The following is a 26879-nucleotide window of genomic DNA, read 5'->3' on the forward strand; positions in this document are numbered from 1 at the left end:
GTTTGGAAAGTAAATGAACAAGAAGAAGCATTTGTAAATAATATTTATTTTTCATATAAGTACATGAATGTTGGCATTTTTTGACAGTGTGTGTGCAGTATTGCTTTGATTTATACAGGCCACTCCAGTATTGTATTCCAGTATTATACAGTATATTAATGTAATTATGGTGTAGTTCGGTGGTTCTCAAACTTTTTCACATCAAGGACCCCTAAACTGACACAAATTAGACCACAGACTCAAGGTCCCTCATCTGATAGGGTTTTTGCTTTTATATGTTTTATTAGACTACAGAAAGTTTATAAAACCAATGACCAAAACAGTCATACATCTTGTCACTGTGTTAGTTGTGGATGGAATGATATTGACAATAAATTAATTTCTTTTTTTGCTGGGGACCCCCTGAAACCCTCTCGAGGACCCCACTTAGAGAACCACTGTAGTCTGGTGTGTGTGTGTGTGTGTGTGCGTGTTTGTGTGTCTGTATTTGTGACTGACAGGAGTTATCTGAAGCTCACTGGATAAAATCCTTATACAGACAGAGTGTCTGGCACTTTCTCATAATATCCTCCGTCGTTCTTCTCAGGACTCAGAAATTTGTCGCTTTGATCTCCTGTGAAACAGAAAGACATGAGCGATCAAAACAGACAAGAAGAACCAGAGAGAGAGAAGAGAGATAATAAGTGGGACAGAGTGGCAGGAGGAAAGACGACACACAGCAGCACAATGCAAGCTCCACATGTGGAAGAGATGTAAAATAATAGTAATGGTAGTAACAAAATAAACATCCATACAAACGACAATAAAGATGACAGAAATAATAATAGGACTACTAATAATTGTAGCAGCAGGTGTTGAGCAGGAATATGGGGAACAGGAACAATTTTCTCTCCCCTAAAAACCCCCTTCCATTGGCTTCAAGTCCTCACCCAGTTTTGACACATTTGTGACAGTTACAACACCCGGCTCCCCCCCCCCCACGGCTGTGTCAGAATCATCCTCTGTCTCCCCAGCCAGTAAAAGTACAGCATGTTCAGTTATTTGTGTACAAATAATCGATATCTGCTGGGTCCAGACTTCGAGGCTAATGGCACTCATGACTCTTCCTAGAACAAGAAAGGGCCCTGTGTGCCAGTAGATTTCTCAATTCATGTCTTGATAGGTAATCTGCAAAGAAACAGGGAGTTCTCAACAGATTCTGTGAATTTAGCATCAATTTCTTGGGCATTTCTTTAGCTTTGATAAACAGAAGCAGAAAAAAACAATGATTTTATCATCAAGCACAATCTTAATTTCATGTTTTTAACTGAAACATGGTTAGACCAAGATAACAGTGCAGCTGTTTTTTTGAGTCTATCCCTCCCAACTTCACTTTTATGAGCGACGCTAGAGCGCGTTAAGAGAGGAGTTGGAGTTGCCATTTTGTTTATGGACTGACTCAACACGGGACAGAGCCCACACACAATAAAGGCCACCTGCATGTTCAAATATCGGTAATCGCTTCACCGGTATGTCACAGCAAACACCAGTGAAATACTTATGCGGGCTCTCTTCCACACCCACCCTCTCTTGGGTATCAGTCAATCAATTCACTTTCCACTCATAAAATTACAAATGCTATTGATGCCAATGCGCCCACTAAGGTGAAGGCGGACTCTGGTAAGAAAAGATGTCCATGGAGAAATGCCACGCTGGTAAGAATAGAAGAAAAGGTGAACGCAGCTGGCAGAAAAACTAATCTCCAGGTTCATTATGACATATTTAAAGAGAGACTTCACATTTGTAATTTAGAACTGAGCTCTTTACCAAAAAAATAAAATGAATGCCTGCGCCTTGTTTGCTACTGTTGTCAGGCCAACAAACCCTCCTATGTCAGTAGCCTCTCACAGTCAATGACTCCATATCAGGTAGAGCCTTGATATGTTGCCAACAGGCTTTTTCAAAGGTACTTCTAATTGCATGCCAAATTGACGGCATGTCTTTTCTCTCATTCTTTGTACCGCTGACCCTGAAACCTGCAGTCATCAAGCCACTCTTAAAAAAGAACAACCTAGATACATCACTAATGAGCAATTATGTTCCCATACCAAACTTCTTGTTTTTAAGTAAAGTCATTAAAAAAGCTGAACAACTTTTTGACACTAAACAAGTTTTGGTGTCTTCCAGTCAGGATTTTGATATCACAGCACTGACACTGCTCTCGTTATGGTCTTCAGTGACATTCACTTAAACACAAAGTCATTGGACGAATGATTAAAAGTCAGCATATTAAAAGTCAACTCTAATACTGTAATGGTGTCTTTACAAGTCTCCGTCTCAGACAGCTGCAGCTGAATCAGAACACTGCTTAAGACCTGAGTGAGCAGGAAAAAAATGGATCACATCCCTCCAGTTCTGAACTCTTACACTGGCTTGCTGTCTGTCGTATAAAATTATTTTACTGCTACGTTATGAAGCTCGTCTAGGACAGGCCTGCTTTCTGTCCCCTCAGTCAAAACTAAACATGGAGAAGCAGCGTTTAGTTTTCATGCGCCACATATTTGAAACAAACTCCCAGAAAACTGAATGTCTGCTGAAACTCTCTCTAAAATCAAGGCTGAAGACCTTTTTTGCCACTGCCTTTTATTAAATTAAATTTAAGGTGTTTGATCTTACACTGTAACTTTGAGTGAAGTGAACTGGAGATCCACTACAGGCCAGACGGATTTCCAAACCAACCTCTTCATTCTCTTACTATCACTCTGTGAAATATATTCATACAGTATAGGCTGCATACATGAATGCATATACATGCATATTCATTAATTTGCACATTTCTGCATGTATGTTGTATGTGTTTGTTCTTGTTCTTTGCACAGCTCCCTTTTACCATCCATTCTCTTACTGTATTTTTGTATCAGTCAGGCAGTGACTGTTTGTGTGTGTGTGTGTGTGTGTGTGTGTGTGTGTGTGTGTGTGTGAGCTCCCTTTCTCTCCCATGAAAAGCCTTTGCTCCTTTAAACTGTATTTCATGGATCAGTGCCACGTCTTTGTTCTTAGGGTTAGATTTCTCCTAGGGGAGCAGAAACATAAAGTCACGCACCCAACTAAATACTTAAACAGAGCAGGTGGAAACAAAAACACACACACTGAACAATATGCAGACATGCATGCAAGCAGATTAATACACGCACACAATGCCTATGTAGGTGTTCCTGAATATCTAGAGGACTATATAGAAAACAATGGAGAGTTAAAATAGAACAGACTGAGAGATATATTGATTAATTTATTAATTCTGAGATATTCACCAACTACTTATTAACAATTAATTTATTATCAGGTCATTCCTGATTTGTTCTCACTCTTTTATTAGTAACTAGCCTACTCACAATTCTGTGTACTGTATTGCAGAGTATTACCCAAAATGTTGTTTAAAAACTATGTATGAACAAAATCAGCGATAAATTATATGATAAAATAACTGGATCAGAGTATAATAAAATTATGCTCACTATTAATCTGTAACCTTTTACCCAAGTTAATCATTACCAAGTTTAACCCCAACTACCATAATTTCAGCGCTGATTTTTACCTGGCTGAATTACTGAAAGCTGTGGCAAACGCATATAACATGATGGCTAAAACGACATCCACAATGTGCTGAATGGCAAATTTCAAATGCAGGCCCATCAACGTTGTTGAAGACCAGGGGCTTCAAGGCGATTTTCAGATCGCCTCAGGTGACCCATCATACAAGCAACCTTTGAGGGGAACCATTGTACCAAGTATTGTAGTGCAGTGAAAAGGCAAAGAAAGTGGGGCAAATGGCACAAGCTACATGTATTGCCCTGACTGGCGACCACAGGACATCAATAAGCAACCATTGGTGTAATGGCACACCTAATCGATGACAAATGGCAACTGCACTCATTCGCTTTGGGTGTGGTGGAACCCTAGGAAAGGCACATTGCTGAAGCATGCACTAGCCTATTTCTTGGAAAGTTGGAAATGAGTGAAACGGACAAGGCAAGCTGGCCCATGTTGCACAAAGGTACTTGGCAACATCTGTCTCAACAGTGAAAGACTGTTGTCTTTGGCTGGACACATTGTGCAGACGAAGAGGTCTGCTCTGTCATCTGAAAATGTCAAAAGTTAGTCTGCCTGAGCAGCTGCTTTAAAGAAAAGTAGACTTTATGAATTGGTTAACTGGAGTCAGTTCACCCTGTTCCAAGTAATCTTATTCAGCTTAGAGTGTAATGTTCACTTGGTCTTTTACATACATATATTTTTATTGCAGTAATTTTCAGCTAACTTTGATTACGTTTACATATCATATAGAACATTCTGTATCAAGGAGGTTGGCGGAATTTATATCAGGCAGCCAAGAATGTAAAACCCTGTTTTATTTTTTGAATAGACAATGTTACGCGATTGACATGGAAGCCTTGCTGAATCATTAGTACATTGGAAAACCGAATTGCAAACAAGTCAAAGATTCACAACTGTGTAGATAAAACTTTAAAGCTGCTCTAATCAATATTTGTATAATAACACTTGATAAAATTACTGCTTAAAATGTGAAAGGGGTCGCTTATAGTGACAAACCCACAGAGAGTTATCCCCTGACTCTGCTGATCCCCTCTGAAGTGTCTTTTAACTTTTTGTTTAGGCTTTATTTGACTGTTTTGACTCACTTTCACTTCTCTCATCTGGTAACAGGTCATAATGCGCATGGAAAGAAATTAAGTAAGTAAACATTTAACAATGGCTTTAACCTAACAGTATATATTTTTTATTACCTCTTGCGAATAACCTCCTCCTGAGACTCCGGCATCGAGCAACATCGAGGTTATCACTAAAAGTAAATGTGTTTGAGTGCATGTGTGCGTGCTCATACAATATATCACCTGGTCTAGGCTCTGTGTTCTGGAAGACTGACAGTGCAAAACGGCGTCATGGATGGTGGAGAAGAGACAGGACTTTGTCACTTTGCCGTTAAAGAAACCTCCAGTCTGCAGGTTCTCCACCACACCAGCTAGAAAGAGAGAGAGAAAGAGAGGGAATAATTGGTACAAAAGAAATCAAGGAGGACAAAGGGAACATTTTAATTAAGAGGAATAAAATGGTCCAAGAGTGAGAGAGAGAAAGAGAAGGGGCTGGTAGGGGTAGTCCATGTTTTAATTGAAACTCATTATATTACTTGGCTGTCTAAACAGTCTTGGCAGTCCTTTTGCAGCCCAAACACTCACAATAAACTGTTTTCCTCATTACATTACATAAACCCACTACAGGCTATTTAGAGCTGTTGAAATAAACTGGATAGCTCGTAGCATTGTGATTGTAAAATATTTTTCCCAGGAGACCCACATTTATTCCCATTCTTGCTGAATGGGACCTAAATATCAGTAAAAACATAAATTTAGAGAGTAGATGCTTTAATAGAGTAAAACACAAGAGGCCCACCAGACTTCAGTATTGTTTTTCTTTCCTTAGGACTCATTATAATGTTGACTCACGACCCACATTTGCATTTTGCTTAGAAAACCTGGAATAGTGTTTTCTGGACTGAACTACTTCCTTCGCATAAATGTTAAAATAACAGCAAACAGCTAAAAGAACATCCAGTATTTTTGAACAAATTCAAATTGTGAAGACTTGTTGGCTAAGGCGGTCTGGAATGTGAATATAAAAATACATCTACGTGTGTATTACACTATGTAGGACAAACATATCCCAACGGGATTTTGGAATATTTCTGACAAACTGTCATGGGATCCCTAATGTGTACGATGTTACAGCCAGATAGATTAAAAGCTTGTTTTATAATAGAGAGGAAAATGGAGAATCAACACTTTAAGAAAATACATTTTCTCTGTGTCACTACAGACAGCAGATCTACCGTTTACTCAAACAGTGGCATAGCAGCACTGATGTTGGTCTCCAAGAGAATTTTAACTTTTCTGATTATTTCATTTTTGAAAAAATGTTAGAAGGTCTAAATTGCCCCAATCCACACAGCTGACTTTTATTTTGTTATTTTCTAGTGATATAGAGGGACTCACTTTGGCAGCCAGCGAGAACCACCTCAATACCAATTTCCCCATAGTCTTTCCGGATCTAAAACAGACACAGAAGCACAGAGCAAAGGTCAGACTGGGGATCATGTCATTAGTCTGACAATGAAAATTTGGAGTAATTGAACAACAGAGGAGCTAAATGATAAGGAAAGGGAGGATAATATACAAGAGGCTGAATACTTCATATGCACAAGTTATTTAAACCTTGAGTATTTCACCCTTTTTTTGTGTGTGTGCACGTGTGTAACTATGAATGCCATATTCATACGCTGCAAAGTGTCTTCACTGCCACGGTATCCAGGAAGTTGACAGGGGTGAGGTCGAGGACCATGGCTCTGGGGAGTGAGGGGTCGGGCTCAGCATCCATCTCGATGATGGCAATGTCCTTCTGCTCCTCCCTCTCTGGCTCCCCCTCCTGTACAGGACGAGACATACAGTGCAAAGAGACTCAAGGGGTTAAACAAAGAAAAGCTGTGTGCTTTAGACGATGAATCACAACCATAAGTTATTACAGAACCAGAAAAACAAATGACCATTAAGGCTTAGGGTCTGGAATGTTCTCATTTTCTTACATTTGTATTAAACTGATAAAAAAAGCATTTGTATAAGAAGACAGTTGGGTGTCCAGACTATATTAAATATCATCTCACCATGTCCACTGCATTCTTCTTGTCAGCTTTTTTGGCTTTCTTGGCATTTTTCTGCTCATGCCTCTTCCTTTTGGCCTCTAGTTTCTTCTTTGCTGACAGGATCTTAATAATGTCAATGCCAGACTAAAAGAAACAGCAAAAGACAATCACACATGTACAACATAACAGAGAAGTTCACAGTCATTGTCTACAGCCAGTCAAATCTAGCTTTCTCCTGAGGTCTTCACTATGACTGCAAATTATGTTTTAACTTTTTTATTAATCTGTTTACTTTAGACAAAAAGCACAATTCCAATTTTAAAATTTCAATTATTGCATGCACATGCATGATGAGTATTTAATTCAACTTCCTATTATAGGATATATGTATATGGATATATGGTTTTAAGAATCACCTCATATTTGTCATTTACTGTCGCACTGAAGCCGTTGCCATGGTTACTATCCATAGAGCGCCTGCCGTTTACTGGCGGAGCTCCTGTCTGTTCAGCTGAGGAGCGCAGAGCGACCCTGTGGCGCCAAGCGGCTATGCTGTGATTTTAAGAACGTTCCTAGGACCTACATCTTCCCCAGTACTAATCAGCATGCAGTGTGGAGCTATCCACTTCTCTATGGCATTTGATCGCTTGTCTTGCCTTGTTTTTAGCTACTTCTCCCACACGCTGCATCCAACATAGTCTGCAAAGCCTCTGCTGCTTGTTTGGGTGGCCTAATTTACAGGCTGATCAACATCCCACCCCTCCTGTGACCCATGATTTGACTGGCTATTCAGAGCCAGTGAGCAATGGACTGTCCAAATAATAATAATAATAATAAAACTGCGTTAATATGAGATAAAATAATTGTCGGCGTTAATTAATTAATGCCTTAACGTGATAATAAGCATTAACGTGCTCAGCCCTAATTTATATATATATATATATATATATAAATAAATTACATTTATAATGAAAACTTTGCACACAATTTAGAAAATATTACCTGCTGTCCACAAAAATGCAATTTCAACAACAAATATTGTTGTTTGCATAACAGGCAACAGTTCTGTCAATGACCAAGTTGTCCATATCGTTTTAGCTGCTAGAGTAAAATCAATTAAATAGACATAAAAGGACAGGTTCACAATTTCTCAACAGTGAAACATTTTGTTCTTGCTTGTTCTCCTGTTCATGCTGGCCACCAAGAGATCCCTTTTGAATACATTTTTGGACTGAACAAGGATTTTGTCACCCCTTCTCTTTAGGAAGGGATCATAACCAATATGCACCAGAGGAATTATTATGGCAAACAACACTTGTTTCAGATGAGCACCTGAATATTGTTTTAAGACAGACATTTAGCTGCCACAAGGTGACATGCAGTAAAAATATTTGCAAATTAAATCATCCATGTAGGAGTGTGCCATTTTGGCAGCTCGGAAAAAAAGAGTTACTTTACAGCTGGATTGTTGAGATATTATGGTCCCTCAGGCCATTATGCTGACAAGCTTAAGTGCTGGAAAAATACACACCACTTACACACTGAAATCTCCAGTCAGGCCAGAAATTTCATCTAGCTAAGTTACTGTGGATGACTCTGAACTTTTATTTACTAAGAGGCACACAGCTATAGATTATTTAAGCATCCTATTTAAATTACCTTCACATAAAGTAATTTTCATATAAAGTGTGTAGAATACACCATTTGCAATGAGTAAGGACTAGTGAGCTGCCAGGAAATGGAAATGCCGAGAAAAATTGTCATGGTCATCAATCATCAAAAGCCAGTCAGATTTTCATTGTTTTTCTTTTTGTGATTTTTATTCCACGAATTAAATGTCTCCCTGGCAATTGCAAAGTGGATCAGAATTTGATTACAGCCATTCAAACTTTCCTGCTTCTCCAAAACTAAATTGATAGCAATTTGTGTCTCAAAAACTGCATTAACTCATCAAGACAATGTAATAGAAAAGAGAATTGCAAAAACAATATATGATTTAGCACTAAAACTTTTACTGCTGCATGACATCACCAGTTAATGCAATTACTGCATTAGCATCCCCTTGCACAAGTGCAACCCATCAGCTTAGTCTCTGCCGGTGAGAACACACTAGGCCTATTTAACAGAAAACAATCCGCAAATTTGAGTCATCTACATAAGTAGAAACACTTATCATCCAGATCCTAAAAGCATCAGGATTCATCTGTTGCCAATTTCTCACCTTGTAAACAAATGGACAGCCACTGCCAGTAAACAACAGCTCTGTGAAAGCTTATTTGTGCATCAAAGATTAGAAAGAAAAGAGCGACCCTGTTTCTTTGACATGCTGACACTTTAATGAATGAGACATTCCATTATCTCCTTTCCTTATTCAATCTCTGCTTCTCACCCTCCCTCCATCTTTTGTCATCTTTTTTCTACTTTCCCTCAATCTGTCTTCCCATTTGCCCCAAAGAGACATGACAGAAGAGGAGGAGGAAGAAAGGGTTGGAATGAGAAGGAAAGGGAGAGTTTAAACAAAGGTTTAATAGAAGAAAAGAGAGGAAAAATGGTGGGATGACGTTTTGAACAATGTCTGTCACGGTTGTGATGTGTGAATGGGTGAAATGTCGGGTCAGTTATTAGTGTGTCAGAAATAATGTTTGTAAAAGAGGAGTTAATTGCTCAGAAATTGTGACAAGGGGGATTGTTGCTGGAGTTGGTTTCTTTTTCTGTATGTGTGTATGTATGGGTGTAGCGGTGGTGTGTTAATCTGTATGTTCACATAATTCTGGGCTTGTGTGTCCATCATGTTGTGTTTGTCTAATACTGTTTTGAGGGTGTCAACTTAATATTAATATATTAACGCACTTCCTGAGTGTGTTTGTATTACGATACGATTCTGGGGACAATTTTGGACATAGATATTTTGTCAGTCCCCAGATCTTTAAAGATCTGTTTGGTTTTAGGGTGTGTTTAAGGTTAAAGATAAGTGTGTGTGTGTGTGTGTGTGTGTTCTCACCTTTTCTCCAAGGGCATTTTGGTACATCTCAGCATTGGCAAAGTAGAGGGTGGCAGAAGAGCGGAAGATCAAAATCCCTGGGACCTGCCTCACCTACAAGTAATCGGTCAGTTAACCAATTAAACAAATATATCAATACATTTTCTATACCTTAATAATTAACAAAGTATTTTTTTTAATTACAGACAACAAGGTATTATATCTCAGAACTACAATGCCAAATAAGCAGAGAGGAAGGTAACAGTGGAACAAACATATAAGCTAACTTTATTTCCGACTCCCAGAGAGGTTGATGGGAATTTCTTGCAGGTATTTGGTTACAAACCAAAGTATTGTCAAATTACAATTTTGCACTAATGATGGCGCTAGTGGAAAAGTTAAGGAATCACTTACGTTATTACAGTACAATTCATTCTCGAAGGACCATAAATGCGGGGACTAAATTTCATGGCAATCCAGCCAACAGTTGTTGCGACATTTCACATGAAACTACAATGTGAACCTCATGTAGCCATTCCAGCCATGATTTGTGTGTCAGGTAATGTTAAAAGACTCCCCCACGGACATTCGGATTACTTTCTAGTTTGCCAAGATATGCTGTTGTTGGGATGTCAGCCAGGAATGGGCAGAATTTATGATACATGTCTTTGAAATAGGTATTTAAAATACAAAATAGTAATAATTTTTCTTGATTTGATATCTTATTTTAAAAGGTATTTTGATGTACTGATGTGCTGTCTGGAACTGGTGAGCTGCTCTGGAACCATCTCAGCATGATAGCTTCACCAGCTGCAACTGTAGCCCCTGTTTACTAACCCACAACCTAGCTAACATTAGTTACATTACTACTTTATGTGTTGTTATTCGCTCTATATCATGGTATTTGTCATGGAAGTGGATTTCTGCAGAATCCCCCACTTTTAAAGGCAGTAATGTATCCCAGGCATTACCTTTCATTGACTAGGTGTGACATTCAAAATACAAAAAATTTTGAATTCTGCCTTAAAAAAAACTGGCTGAACGACAGGAACACTTTTGGCAGTGACTTTTTACTGTCAAGTTCTGCTTTACTCTGTCGGTCTGAAAGACACTTGAATATGATTTATACCAAAGTTTAGGATGTAATGTGATGCAATTGGTATGTGATGTAAAGGGTATTTGATTAGTAATGAATGCAGGTGTGAGGTTGAGCATTGGTCGGGAGGCAGAGTGCAATGTGGTCTGAGTACATAACAACTCCCATTAACACTATATTTGACTCACAAAAGAAACTAGGCGTGCTTTATAAACTGTTCACCTCAAAAAGCCTGCATACAGTGTGTAGGCACTTGCATTTGTGCCAAAATTTGCTCTGATTATTCTGCCCCTCCGTCTCATCAAGTGCTCATCCTCACTCCTGCTTTTAGGTTAATTAAATATAATGTTCCATACCTGATTGTAGTCCTCCAGTGGCTTGTAAATGTCAGTGTATGGGACCTGCCCTAATAGTGAGTATTTAGGTCTGGAATACACACAAAACAAAGCAGCATATGAACAATTGTAAAGAGAATGAATGAATGAATTGTTGAGTGTGGTGATTAATAGCTTCACTTATGATAACTTATGATCAACTTGACACTCTCCCACTGAACATGTGTGGTGGTTTTTGTGGAAAATAGTGTGTGTGTGTGTGTGTGTGTGTGCCCTGTGGCAATGTATTCCTACAGCTGTGTCCTGAAGATGACAGTGAGCATGGAGAAACCGATGGCAGCAGCCAGTCCCATGTCAGGGTTGAACAGCACAGTGAGGATGAAAGTGACCACCCAGATCAACTGGAGATGGAGAGAGAAGGCAAGTGATGATGAGTGATATTGCACTGGGTAGCAAAACAAGACAACAAGTCTAGCAACCCTTAACTGTAGCGCTCATTACACATGATGAGAAGCAAAACTGTTGGATGGAAATAAAATGCAACCTTGCTGTTCATAGATTCTTATCTGTAGTGGAGAAAAATGTAAAGTTTGACTTGATTGTGTCAACACAGGATAGGCCATATTGTTATCTAAATCCTCATTGCAGCTCAATCGGTTTAAGCTAATTTGTCCGCCTCAGGCGTATTTTTCATTAGCAATACGTACTTAGGCTGTACTCACACTTACACCAGAATGGGTAGAATGGGGAAACCTCCCATTTCTTTTAATTAGGAGTGTTCTCTCATTATTCCTGTAGGTTTGAAGATGTCTTTCCCCATTGCTTTGTTGTCACATTAGCCTAAATTAGCAATTTTTATTGTCATACATTCATATTTGGAACAATTTGTTAACAAGTGAAACTGGACAAACCAAACCAACAGAGTACAGCTCATTTTTAATTAGTTGATTTATTTTTATTAATATTTCATTTCATTTAGAGATGATGGTTTTGCAGCCCTCATCCCACTGGTTTGGACATATCTGGGGTTCTTTTCAAAATATATCATAGCTGTACCTTTTGCAACATTAGCAAGTCAGAATATAACAGTCTGTTAGCAATAATCTAATGACAGGAAATTATTTTTCCTGGAATTTTTTTCATTATCTAAACAGACTATGTCACAATAAGTCTAGCCTTAAACCTTAAATCACGTTGCTTGACAATGTAGGTTATGTTTAATCCAAAAAGAGAAAGATATCCACTAGAGTGTAGCACATCCTGTTACAAAACTATGAAGAAATTTATCTCCTCAAAACATTAACAATTTTTTGTCTATTTTTTAGTGCACTCACACAGTCTACTTTGTTTTTCCTCCACAGTGCAGGGATGTCCATGAACTGCTTCATCATGCCATGGAGGTTCACATAAATGATGGAGGCCAGCACTGCCTGCAAATTGAACCAAATATAATCCAGTTGATATGGAGCGCCCCAGTTTTGGGGCCCAAAACATGAAGGTGAGTTAGTTTGTTTGAGATCGACCTCTCATGCGGTTTTTGGAAGTTTATGCGCTCTAGTTAAATAGCGCACACACACGCGCGCGCACACACACACACACACACACAGAGTACCTTTGGCAAATCTTCAAAGAGAGTTCCAATCCAGAGCGTGACGATAAGGATAACTATTGCTGATAGAGCCCCAGCAACCTGCAGTGAAGAGAGAGGGAAGATAGAGGCATGATGAACTGAAATCAGGAGAGAGAGAGCTCAAAGTTGATGAAAGTTAAATTTTAAAAATACAGAAAAGATGAATGATGTAGTGGTTGTTAGAGTGAATTGGTACATGATTATGAGAGGAGTCAAAGCATCATCAGTTTAAGCCTCTCCTCTCCTCACCTCTCCTCTGTAATAGGCCTTAGCTGATTAATGGTGTTGTCAGACTAAATCGGTTTAGCCTTTCAGCAAATCTGTGTTTGTGTAGGTGGACGTTAACGACGTGAGTGAAAATTGATTCCCTAAGTGTTTTTTAATGATGCCACTTATCAGAGTAATGTTAATTATGACTGTCTTTACACTCCGTTTAACCTTTAAGATTGCTCAGGTTTGTAGCTACAAGCAGAGTGAAGGGTTGGGATGAAAATACTGATCTGAAAAATTGTCTCATGGAACGTCCGTGTCAAGTTTAAAAGACGCCAAACATGAAAACCACTAAGCATTTTTCTAAATGGTGTTTAAAACAATGCACAGGAGAAGCGACAAATATCATGCAAACTAGATAAAGAAAACAGTTCTCCCAGATTTAGAAATGTAACTTTATCGTGGTGCATCAGCAGCAGAATTTTGATTTAAAAAAAATCAGCTTTACAGGTGCCAGATGTTGATATTGTGTTTTATTAAAAAATATTATGTCACTACAGTACTGTACTAAATAAGAAACAACATCAGTAAACACTTGGCCTAATATGAGGAGCTAAAATTCATATGTTGTTTTTCAGGATGTGTTGGGTTTTTAATATTTTGCCTTTGTGTTTATTTACTTCTTTGCTAGTTCTATGGTGATTTATGTAACATACTTTTGGCCGAGGCTCTCCCACAAAAGAACAAATTGATCCCCAACGAGCATTCTGGTTTTAAAGGGTAAGTTCACTTACATGACAATTCACTAGCAAGGACCACACAATCATCTTATACGATTAAATGATGTATTAATGGTCGAAACAGAAAGATGTACGAGGCTTGCAGTTGCTGAATAGACATTCGAAAGTGTTGTGGGGCAGCTGTGATAGGGAAATCCTCCGTAGAACCCGGGCATGACGGACCCCCTATGACCCTATTGAGAGAAGGACATGAGGCAGGACAGAGAAAGGGGTGGGTGGGAGGGTTGCAGAATGTGAGAGTGAAGAAGAGGAGATGGGACGTGTGGGTATTTATGGAAATGCTGGCAATGGCGTGATTGATGTGTGGTCCCGCTCCTGAAACTAGAAATTATACATTTTCTCACCTTTCTCACTTACCTCAAGTGATATAGCCATGCAGTTTGTTTTGTTTTGTTTTTCTGCATAGATACTAAGAGGGGTAAGTGAGAAGAAGTTTAATTTGTATGAACTGACCCTAATACATACTTTGTTTTTGTTAGCAACCTATTTTGCTCACTGAGTTCTAAAATCATATAAATGCTCTCTGCCCCCTTTATCTTAACCTGCATTCACAGAGAGCTAAAAGTATGCCCACAGTGAATTGCTCAAGGGCACTTCAGCAGTGTCCTCTCATACCAACCTGTGTCTTCCCTCCTGTGCTCTCCTGAACCATGGTGCGAGACATGGAGCAGCTGATGGCAAAACACTGGAAGATTCCTCCAATGGAGTTACTCAGACCCAGGGCTATTAGTTCCTAAATCAAGAAAACACACTATTTATACAACATATCAACCTTAAAATCAAATCCTCCTTGACTCCATCTATCACCTCCCTACCTGGTTGCTGTTCACAGTGTATCCATATTTTAGGGCAAAGATGCGTCCCAGTGAGATGGCGATGCCGTAGCCAACCACAGACAGAGCGAAGGCATCCCCGATCACCTGAGTGAACAGAGAGGCATCTGGGAGAACAGGCGGCTGGAGACTGGTAGACATGGACAGAGCAGAATACATTGTCTATTACAAATGCTTCACTTTTCAAATGTGTAGACACACATTCCTGTATGTTTGCTGTATGTGTTTCTCACCCTGAGGGAATCTCTCCCACCACATCCACTCCATATTTCCCCTCCAAGTTAACTTGCCAGGAGACTACTGTAGCAATAATAATCTGGAGAAACAGGTAATAAGTGATGCAGTGGGTGTAAGTGCAATAGAGTGTGTGTGTGTGTGTGTGTGTGTGTGTGTGTGTGTGTGTGTGTGCATTTATCTATATATAAGTAACTAACTGTCCATAGAGTATATTATTAGTGCAAATATGTGTTTCTGTATACTCACACCAAGCAGCTCCACAGGTATAGGAACAGGTAGTTTTTTACTAAAGTATGCATTGAGCTCCTTGGCGATGATGAGACCTAATGTAGTGACAATACTGACCACAAGAGTACCAATGTTTGTCTTTGGGATGAGATAACACACCTCCAACACAGTCTGGAAAGAAATAAACAATATAATTATTGCTTAAATGCTTATATGAGGAAGCATGAGAGAAATAAGTAGTAAAAATAGAAAATTCAATATGCATTTTATTAGATTCTTGTCCAGAGCTGAGAATATTATCAGCTCTACTGGGTTGTAATCTTGAGACAGAAGCAAATGACATGGCCTCATCCGTCATGGTGCTTTTATGTTGTGGAAACATAACCATGACCGTGACTGTGTTCTTTCTTACATATATCAATGACAAAGGTCCAGTGTGTCTCTCAGGGCTGATGCCAAAGGTGTATTTAAGTTGGGACACGATGACATGGATTGCAGCTGCGGTGGTGTAACCTCGCACCAGTGGCTCAGACAGGTAGGTCACAACAAAACCAAACTGGACTAGTCCTAGCAGAATCTACATACATGACACAGAATGAAAAACACATGGAGATTCACAAACAAAAAGGAACACATCTGTCTTACTATCATTTTAAGCATGTTCACGCGCACAGCATGACTGATTATTTACAATTTCACCTTTTAGCCTGGACTATGGAGGAGACAAAAGTTTCCTTGCTGAAGTACATATAGGCTCATATGGAATTAAAAGAAGAACATTGTTGCAAGCGATGCAAGCTTTGAGTATTTGTATAAAATTTGTTTTATTTTATTCATTGATGTTTTCTTACCTAGCAGTAGGTGCATGTTAATGGTAATGACAGCACGTCTGTCCATCCAAACATGATATCTCAACAATTACTGACCAGATTTTTACTTGTACGCAAAAAATATCAAAACCCAGTTGGAAGATTACTCCTAAATATTTTACTTTCAGACCAGAGCACAGTTAACTCAAATTAACCTGAAATAATCCAGACATGAAGGTGACAGCCGCAACCACTCTGACCCTCTCTTCATCCCGGGCAGCGATATTTATACTGGAGTTGGTCACATTGTTCCAGTCCATAAACTTCGAATCTGGGGCTAAACGCTCTGCCACCCCTCCTATCATCACACTCATCACAGCATATGTTCCTGAGGAAGGGAGACATAGAGACAAACACATTTTTGCCAGCCATATACCAACATATTGGATATTTTGATAGACATTTTCTTTTCCCTGATCCTGAAACCCAGTTTTTTTCATCGGCTTCTTGCTACGACTGATGAGGTTCTTATGAATATATTATCTTCTGCCAAAGTGAGAACACTTGTAACTATTTTAGTTATTATTTTAGTTTTGGTTTGACATCTGTTGGAAGCATATTTGCACCTACCAATCAGAAATTAGCAATATTAAACAGGAGTTGGATAAGCTATTTTGGCCAGCTGTGGTTCCAGGAGTAAAGGTACCATTCATTTTTCCCATAGACAATGTTACACAACTTACAGTTGGAGCACTTCTATGGTTTGGATCGGCATGAAACTGCCAGATTAATCATGAGTACAAACAATTACCAACTCTGTTAGAAAATATTGTTCTTTTTAAATAACCTTCACTTCACATGTTTATTAGATTCAGAATTTGTCAGGTTTTAAGTTATTTTTGACAGGCAGCCACTGACACTCACACAGTCTTTTAAGGAGCAGATTAGTCTCAAATGCTAAACTAGAACTGCAAGCAGTTATAAGCGGGGACCAAGCCTCCTGGCGCAAGCCTACCCCCCGGCCCTGTGGAGGGCGCGTGAGTTGGCCCGGCGCCCCTCCGTCGTGCTGCATAAGGTCCCCACGTTTGGTGTTGATGGGCCATTCCAAACAGAGGCAAAACGTCCTGCCTTTGAAAATGCCATAGGAATTAATGGGATTTAGTGAGAGATTTCAGCTGCGCTTTAGCGCTACATCTTGGCCAAATTGTCATGTGTGATCAGGGCACCATGGAGAAGAATTGAACCAAATTTGGTGTCAATCGGACTTGCGGTTATGGAGATATAAAATGCATGTAAATCAATGGGATTTTTTTCCGATAGCGCCAACTAGGGACTATCTGTACCAAATTTTGCAGAGCCTCTCAAGGGGGCATGCCACATAAGATCCTCAAGTTTTGTGTTGATCGGCCTTTGTAAGCCAGAGATATGTTATACTTCGCAAATATTTGTTAGCTTGTAATTGGAACATTTTTTGTCGGATCAAAATTCCCTCCACCAAATTTCTTTGGCTTGGTCCAGAGATGGTCCATGCCAAGTTTCGTGTCGATCGGACTAGGGGTTTTGGAGGAGTTAATTAAAATAGGTTTTCCAGTTTTCACGATTTAGCAAAACGAAAACGTCATCCCCCAAACACGTATTATGAATGTGCAATGTAGTGAGCCGTAGTTATGAGGCACAATGTCCTTTGGTTGAAAATCCTATTGAAATGAATGGGGTATTTGAGCTTCAATTATAGCGCCACCTTTTGGCCGAATTGCACGAAAGTTTTCAGGTTTCATCAGGGCCTCATGGGGAACAATTGACCCAAATTTGGTGTCAATCGGACTTCGTGGTTATAGATATAAAATGCATGTAAGTCAATGGGAATTTTTTTGACGTCTTTAATGTGCTATAACAGCGCCACCTATAGGTATATTTGGGTGAACTTTGGTGCATGTAGTAAGGGTACCACGCTGAAGAACCACTGGTTTCATGTCAGTGTGTGTTGTAGTTATAGAGGAACAATTTCCTTGGATTAAATAGCGCCACCTAAGGGCGAGTTGCACCAAATTTGCACAGGTCCTCAGGGGGGCGTCCCACATTAACGCTCCAAATTTGGTGTCGATCGGCCATTCCAAAGCGAAGATATGACATCATTTCCTGTTAGTGGCGTTTCTCGTAAACGTTTGCTAGCATATAATTGCGACATTTTTTGTCGTATCAAAATTTCCTCTACAAACTTTCATCAGCTTGGTCCAGAGATTATCTGTGCCAAGTTTGGTGTCGATCGGACTTGCGGCTTCGGAGGAGTTAATTAAAATAGGTTTTTCAGTTTTCGGGATGTAGCGAAAAAAAAGTCTAGGCGGAAATGGCCTATACCACGAGATTCAGCTCGATCCCCCGAACGCGTGGGTATAACAATAGGGTTCCCAGCCGCTTCGCTGTACTGGGAACAGCAATGCCTTGCATTCGCGGGTTCCCAGCCCATTTCGGCTTAATGTCTGAGGATTTTTTTCTTAACTATAACACTGATTCAAAATTACTTCTTATTCATTAATGGACATTAAAAATGAACATATAAAATATAATAAAAAATATTAAAAACTAAAAAGAAAGTAAAAAAAATAAGTTAATATAGCTTCCTAAAAGTCTAAAATATCATATACCGTATGTCTATGCTTAAAACACTGAACCTTGTAGATTAGATTGTTGCAGTATCTACACACTTGTTAAAATGACCCTTTGTGCAGATTCAGCAAGTGTTAATGTACAAACCGACTGAGATGTGCTTGGACGTGCCGAAGATGAAGTAGATGAGGACTGGGTAGAAGGAGGAGTAAAGACCAAAGACTGGGGGAACAGATGCTAGCAGGGCATAGGCCATACCTGCAGGGACAGCAGAGGATAAATATCATTTCCAGTGAAAATGAGAAAACAGCCATAACAAGGAAGATATTGAGTTTATGGAAATAAGTACAAACACCATAGAGATGCACAACCTGTGTATTACCATTTCAGATAAACAAATTACAACATCATCTCTTCCTTTATGTCCTCTACTTTCCAACCCTGCATATCTATCTCCTGAACCTCCATCCTCACCCTGCGGCAAATGCATGATCCCCACACTGATTCCAGAGATGAGGTCACCCAGGGCATTTTCTCTGATGGGGTATCGAGGCAGCCATGATGCAAGAGGAACACTACCCAGCAGGCAGCTCTTCAACCTGGAACCAGAACACCTGAGTTTGTGTGCCAGAGAGAAAAAAGGGACAGAGAGGGGGGTGTTGAGCCTGTGAGTCTTGGTGTTGTTTTGAATGACCTTTTTTTGACACTGACTTAACTTTTTTCCAAAAAAAGTTAATAAATCTTTTATCCTCGCGGTCTGTCAACTGCATGTTTATTTTTAGCTTGTTCTCAGCAAACCATGTCAAGGTGTTACATGTGTAAATCATGCATTTATTAACCAAAATGCTAATGATGGTTAAAAAAGTCACTTAATAGTATTCTTAAATTTTGAAAGTCATGACTTGCTGCTTTTGGTCTTTGGATGGGATGTCATTTTGATCCTGTTTGTGTTACTCTGTTCTAAAAGGAGCACACGAAAAAAAAAAAAAAACTGTTGCTTGTGACTTCCAGGAATCTTAAATCTAAAATTCTGATAAAAGTAGAAAGGCTAACTACTCAAGTATTATCATTTACTTACATGTTGTATCTATCTACCTGGCCAAAAACCTTTTGACATGCATTCCCTAGCATGACTTTTGCAAGAAGATAAGTAGATAAAGCAAGAATTGTTGTGCAAATTGTTGATTACATTGAGTACATTAAGTACTTAATTTGTAACGTTAAGAAATTGTGGATTTGACTGTATAACTGATTTATACAGAGAGTAATTGGCGAAATACTGTAGAGCAATTTATGGTACCAATCCTGAGTACACAGGATGCGGTATAATTGCTATATGCTTTATGTTTGATACAAAAAGAAAATATACAAGACAGAAAATGTCTGAAAATATAGAGAGATATTAAATGAGATGCACAGCAGATATGTATTTTACCTCATTGACTTTTTCACCCTCTCAGAAAGAGATGTTTTTGAGTCAGACTTTTCTGCCACCTCATCCACTTCTCCTTCATCCATGATCTCCCTGTTCACGCTGTAGCCCATTCGTCTCCTCTCTGCCATGGCTGAAACTAGCTGTAACATAACACACAAAGTTCTTTCCAATTGCTGTTTTGTTTTGTTTTCACACACAAAAAAACTTTCTTCAATAGTTTTTATCATTGTAAAAATGCTGCTGTTATATTTTCAGTAGTGCAAGCATCACATTTGACCTCATCCTTAAGATGTTTTTCTGTATTGTTTTGGCACAACAGTGGTAAAAAATATAATTCTTGATGCTTCTTGTTAACAGTTTGAAAAATTTGATAATAATTACCTTGTGTGTTTCAGCTGTACCAGAATAAATGTTTAATTACTTTGAAAAGATTTCAAAGTACAAACGTTGAACGTCGATTCTGTTTGTTGCTTTTACAGAAAACCTTGAATGTACTGAAGCCCCGAGGTGAACCATGCAAGTTGTCTTTTATCAGCGTTTCCAGTTCAGAGGAAATAGATCTAACTCCAAGTCTATGTCTGGTCAGGGTTGTAATGAAAATCTTGCACTTAAACACATCCCTCTTTAAGAAGAATGAATCCTCCCCGTGTGTGTGGCGGTCCCCGGGCTTCAAATTGAATCCACCGTAGAGGTTTTCATTAGATCCAAGTGGCTCCAAGTGGTACCAAACGACAAGTTGTGACCGCTTTTTGTTGCAGCCAACAGATGAAGGTTTTATTTTAAAATCCACAACGGAGAGGATTACTCTGGCCAAATAGACTACTTTCCCGCTCTTTCTTCTCTGTCTCCTCTCTGAGAGACAGTCTGTGTTGTGGCTCCACTGCTGTGCCTTGAGGAGAAATCAAGATATGAAAGTGGACATTGTTGTGGGGGGAGAGGGCAAAGTTCCAAACTGTACATGCAGTTGTAAAAGTGGTAGCAGCTGTTGTAGAAATTCTAGATGACCATCATGTAATATCATTCACAGGGTGAGAAGTTGATTTTGTAGTTATTGTCAGGCTTTTCATTTATAATGTGAATCAACTTTTGCTGTTGAATTATTTGATTTAATTGAATTATTTTCCTAAATTAACTTATACTGATGTAATACTGTAAATGTAAGTTTGACTTATAAACTATATACTTATAAACAGCATGCTATACATTCACACAGGAAACTAAACAAATATGAGTTTAGATAAATATAGACAGAATTGCTGTATGTACAATGATGTATTCACTTTAATCTAGTTTTAGATAATGTCTTATCTCTGTATTTTGTCTTATCTTGTGTCTTTGTGTGACTATATTAGTCAGCCATTTCAGCCACAGCAGGGTTGTTCTTGTTAATTTATGATTGCACCACAGGAGAGTGAATTGGAGGCAGGACAAACACTGTGTTCTCTTAAAGTCACAATGTGTTTTACAGAGTAATTTACAAGTATTGATCTTTATATTGCTTATTCATACTCTCCTCTTAGTGAATCTGAGAACTGAAACTGCTAACCCCTTAGACTTCCTTTTACAAAATAAGCATCCCCCCCCCCCCCCCCCCCCCCCCCCCCCCACCTGTGAATTGTACAGGTGCTGTAGATTGGATACCATAATAAATAATGCTTTGCTGATTAGTAAGTGTCTGCATTACATTGGCAACCATATGTTCAAATGTAAAAACTCCATCAACTCCAAACTTAATCTCTCTGATAACCAACATGTAGTTTATTCTGGTTAACCATTTGAACCAGTGAGCAGATCATTAGTGTGCTGGTTAGCCATGTGGCATAGGTTACCATGATCTACCCCGTTTAAAGGTGAGCCAGCTCTGTTTTGATTTAATACATATTTCTTAAAACCTTCCACCCCTTTCTCAGAACTGTAAACACAAAACTCAAACTTTAAAATTATATTTACAAACCTCTGAATCTTATGGCAAAATCGCCTCAAAACCAATTTATCTAAAAAAATCTGTATAAATCAAACAATGCTTTCAGATCTTACACAGTCAGTAAATATACAAACACCACAGAGAATTCATTACTCACTAGCCTGTATCAAAAAATGATGAACAGTGTTCAGGGCATGTAGCTACAGAAAAAAATATTTGTTGTGTATACAGTAATACAGTAAACGCAAAGTACATTCGCAACTTAGTACAGTGACCATATTGTACACCGTAAGTACTGCATGTAATACAGTATTGAATGTGTGCAATATTCAGCACTTGCAAAAGAATACAGTTCTGCAAAAGGCCAAACAGCAAAGAAAAAAATCCTAAGTGAAAAACACTTTACAGTACATTGTAAAATGTTGTGCAACTGACAACATTTAATAGTCCAATTAATTGTGGACTCTTAAACATCAGATTTAAAGCTGTATTAGTTAATGATTTGTGTAATATCAGATTGTCATATTGATTTATTTCGTATTACTGAAACCTGGGTGGGTTATGAAGACTATCTTAGCCAAAGTAAATCCACTTCAACCAGTCCTATTACAGTAATGCTCACATTCCTCGGGGCACTGGCCTAGGAGGTGGAGTCAGAGATGGGGACTCGAGTTTGAGACTCGGGCTCAAGTCCGACTTAAGTCGTACACACAGTGACTTTAGACTTGACTTGAGTCTCGTCCTCAAAAGACTTCAGACTTGACTCGGACTCAAGGTGCAGGACTCATGAACAATGTTTATTTATAGGTTAGTAACCTGAGGTTAGTAAACATGTTTAGATCAGAAGTGGCCCTCTAACGTTAGCTTGCTTCTTACTTTGGCTATGACCCACCACGAGATTAAGTCTGACTGTCATTTGTTATGAAAAAATGAATGAGCATTTGTTTGCTTACCAAACTTGCGGTAGTTGATTAGCGTAATCATTTACGTCCCGCTGGCTGCCATCACATTAATTTTAAACGTTGGCTGCAAAGAGGCTACAGGTTTATTGTTGATCATGTAACAATACAGTTTTACTTAGTTAACATTACACTGGTTTGAGAGTCTGCTGGGTGTGTTGACTTACAGTAGGCTAGTTAATAAGCTGTTCTTATACTGAAGCTACTGCAGCCCCGGTAGCAAAGATATCTGTTATTTTCACGCATTTGGTGGCAGCGCAAGAAACAGAGTGCAGAGGGGGAGGGGTGGGGGCCAGTAAGAGATGTGATTGGGCCAGCCCAGTGTCAGTATAGAAAGTTTTCCAATGGGCTGCTGTTGTGCTTTATGGGTCGGTTGTTGGCCCAACAGTTAAAAAAATAAATAATGTACGTTATACCGGCCCCAAAAGTTCTTCGGCCCACCAGGCATTTGCCCGGTATGCAAGATTACTTTACATGGTTTCATTTTCAAAAAACACTGTATTATTTGTCATACTGCACAGTGCTGCAGCTCCTCTTTCCCCCCTGTGTGTTGAACTTGCTATGGAGTGATTCATCTCACTTCTACAAGATCTTTGTTGGGAGTTGCACATGGAGAGATCCTAGTTAAGGACTACTAGCCAATAAGAAGCGTAGGGCGGGTTCTGAAAAGCTGGCAAAACATGGCTTAGCTGTACATGTTCCCCTTACCAGCTTAGCAACACAGACTGGAGCAAGAGTTTCCGAGTGGTGAGTTATTAATCTGTAACAAAAGTATCTTTCATCCATAAACTGAGCTCTGTCTCTCCATCACAGTAACAACTTTATGTCCATTGACTGCCTGGAGGGTAGCTAGTGTTTGGAAGGGAGAGAAGAGGCAGCAGGCGGATGTCTTGTCATTGTGTGCTGCAGCTCAGTGTGTTTTTCCACCGGTGGTTTGGAGGGCATGTCTGACTAGCCGCTAGACGAGCATGCTGACGCATGTTTTCTTGTGATGTTACAGCAAAGCAGAAGAAAAGGCTGGATTACAGTCAAGCTGTTTTCAGGCAGTTCAGAGCAGTGTTTTCTGTGGATATGGGAACTCCCTTTGGGCTGGACTTTGAGCTTTTTCACTTTGCAAGCTTTATTAAAAAGGTATATAACTCAATAAAAGAGAGGGAAAAAGCCAAAACCTCTTTAACAGCTTGTACCAGTGTGCTAGTCATTAGTGTGCTAACTTCAGGGATGTATTGTACCATCATTAAGCTAAAATGAACACACTAAATTTGTGTTCAGAAACGATTTTGCATCTTGAGCTTTGACCCTCTTGCTCATAATCTGTCAGGGTTTCTATTAGGACCCCAAAACAGGAGAAAACGACTCCGAGAGATTCAGAGATTTATTAGAGAGAAGGCAAGAAGTCAGGGGAAGGAGAGAAAGCTGGCTGACTGACTTTAACTGGCAAGGGCTAGGAAGACAATACCAGACTCGAGCCCACAGTGTTGGGGTAAAGGCATGGGTAATCCAACGGGGAATCATTCCTGAGCAGACAAAAAACACAGATTGAGTAGCACAAAGCAAAAAGCAATCACAAACTTCAAAGAAAAGAAGTTCTAGTCGACTGGTAACGTTAACAGACATCCACAAGATGACTTAACGATTCTTCAGGGAACGGGCATCTGATCTCTCCTTAAATACCCTGGTAGGCAAAGTCATTCCGGATGGAGAACAGGTGTGTGGAGATTCAGAAGCCCCAGCCAGTTTTGTGTGAGAGAGAGCATACAAAAAGACAGACAAAACAGAAACACACCAGGCATCCCTCACCGACTAAGGAAAAAAGAAAACAAACACTCATATCCACATTGTCACATTGGAGGAGGCATCAAGGGGGGCTCATGACATAAGCATGCTACGCAAAGGATTGTGGGTCAGAATATTCTACAATATATAATAAAAAGAATAATATACTCCTCACAGCTTTAATGTTATATTTGTGTTACTGCTACTTGCTAGTAGAGGTTGTTATTGTTTTTTGAAAAAACACATTGTGAAGTCCTCTGAAGTTCTTCCCAGCTCTTTTCTATGTGTTTTACTCGTGGGAGGCCAGTGAAAGAAAACCCCCATGATGAAATGCTTAAACACGGCAAGTAATGAACTTTTATGAACTTTGACTTCTGTCCCTGTGTTCATTTCCTTAGTCGACACACATGGTTGGTATCAGATAATTAGCTTTTTTTACGAGGTCAATAAGAGGGAGGGATCAATTATGTTATGTCCAATATTAATTTAATCAGTCAGTCAGAAAACTCAATCAATCAATAATGACTCAACAGTGATATTGAATTTCTATGACATACAATATAGCTCAAACACTTTTGCCAACACATTTTTAAAAGCTGTGTGCCTTATATTGTTTTGTTTATTTTTCTTTGACATTAACTTAATCAAGATGTTTTCTTGATTTCTAAATCCTTTCAGTATATCCGGAATAAATGGCAGCACAATTACATTACCAACACAGAGTGAGCATTCACTGCAGGAAGAAAATTAAGCAAAGGAGGAGTCACCCTTTCTAACAAAATGAAACTTCAAGTTCAAGTTCAGCTTTATTGTCATGTGTATTAAAAATACAATGTAATGCTTGTGCTCTGGCTTTCCCTGCCCTATTATTCAAATTATATATCACACTACACAATATACACGATAATATGACAATATGACGACGAGTGTGAAGTGCATGTGGGTGCGTCATCTATTCAGTAACCTGACTGCCCATGGAAAGAAACTGTTACTGAGTCGGGTGGTGTCTGATCTGATACTCTGGTAACATTTTTATTTTGGATGGAAGGAGTGAAAATAGAGCATGAGCGGGGCGGCTGGTGTCATTAATGATGTTTTGGGCACTCTTCTTTAAGCGAATGCTGTAAATGTTATGATGTTGGGGTAGTTCTGTGCCAATTATTTTTCCTGCTGTCTTTACTGCTGTTTGTAACAGTCTGCAGTCCTGAGCAGTCAGATTGCCAAACAACACAGTGATGCAGCCTATCAGAGCACTCTCTATGGTGCAGCAATAAAGGTTCAAAAGATGAGTCTTTGGACTAATACCAAAACTCCTGGGACACCTCAGAAAGTATAGTCTCTGCTGGACCTTCATGCCAAGAGACCACGTTAAAGTGTCTGAGATGTGTATACCAAGAAATCTAAAACAATTAAGCATTTCGACAGAAGATCCATAGATGGAAATAGGAATGCAATTTCCCCTGATCTTCCTGAAGTCAACAATGATTTCCTTTGTCTTATTGACACAGAGTACAGAGAGGTTGTTATCATGGCACCGTATGGATAGATCCTCCACTTCCCTCTTATAGGCCCTCTCATCACTATTGTTTATAAATCCAATACATCCAATGACGGTGGTGTCAAATACAAATTTTATGATGATGTTGTTGTTGTCATATTTGGCAACACAGTCATGACAGCAGCCCCAAGGCACGCCTGTACTAAGAATTAATGTAGACCAGTGTGTTTTACTGTCATAGTCTGGAGCCTGCCTGTCATGAAGTCCAATAGCCAATAACAGATTGAGTTACCCAGACCAAGACCTCTGACTTTTAACACCAGTTTGGATGGTACACTTGTATTAAAAGTAGATCTATAAACAGCATCCTGACATAGGTGTTTTTCTTCTTAAGGTGAACTAAAGCAGAATGCAGAACAAGTGAGATAGCATCATTTGTGCATCTATTGGAAGATCTATTGGATAGCAGGAATGTTAAATTTAATAAATGATATAACCAATCTATAACAGAGGTCAAAGCAACAGGTAAGTAATCATCAAGAAATAATCACGGCAAGAGAAAGATGTTGAAGAAATTGACATACAACACAAAAACAAACAAGAAGGCAAGAGCAGCATGCACGAAGTCACCATAGTACACTGCCGTCTGGTGTCAGTGTGTCACAGCTATGCATTTAAACAATCTTGCGTTTTAGTCCTTAGAATTGAGATAAACTGAAAGAGGATATTTTGTCTATTATTGTTCTTTACAATGTGCAGAAAACTAATATGTCCATCCCAACATTTGACACATATGCGGGACTGTTTGATTTGAACAGTCCTCCTTGGTTCATA

At 39.2% G+C, this 26879-nt stretch overlaps 1 protein-coding gene across 1 annotated transcript; it reads right to left on the minus strand.

Annotated features, from left to right (window-relative positions):
* Positions 1-28: 28 nt before the first annotated feature.
* On the minus strand, positions 29-20904 carry LOC119905721 (solute carrier family 26 member 6-like). Its single transcript, XM_038723004.1, has 20 exons — positions 20270-20904; positions 19889-20028; positions 18928-19067; positions 18601-18711; positions 16062-16234; positions 15450-15614; positions 15056-15208; positions 14806-14888; positions 14555-14702; positions 14359-14472; positions 12712-12789; positions 12434-12529; positions 11394-11500; positions 11121-11190; positions 9690-9782; positions 6710-6832; positions 6328-6474; positions 6045-6099; positions 4890-5017; positions 29-613 (listed from the first exon to the last, which is right to left on the minus strand). The coding sequence occupies exons 2-20, from the start codon at positions 20014-20016 to the stop codon at positions 590-592; spliced, it is 2136 nt and encodes a 711-aa protein (XP_038578932.1). The 5' UTR covers positions 20017-20028; positions 20270-20904; the 3' UTR covers positions 29-589.
* Between the last annotated feature and the right edge of the window lie 5975 nt (positions 20905-26879).

The sequence above is a fragment of the Micropterus salmoides genome, unplaced genomic scaffold (genome assembly GCF_014851395.1).
Source record: "Micropterus salmoides isolate LMB-PRFRI ecotype aquatic unplaced genomic scaffold, ASM1485139v1 Ms_hic_scaffold_16, whole genome shotgun sequence".
Classification (NCBI taxonomy): domain Eukaryota; kingdom Metazoa; phylum Chordata; class Actinopteri; order Centrarchiformes; family Centrarchidae; genus Micropterus; species Micropterus salmoides.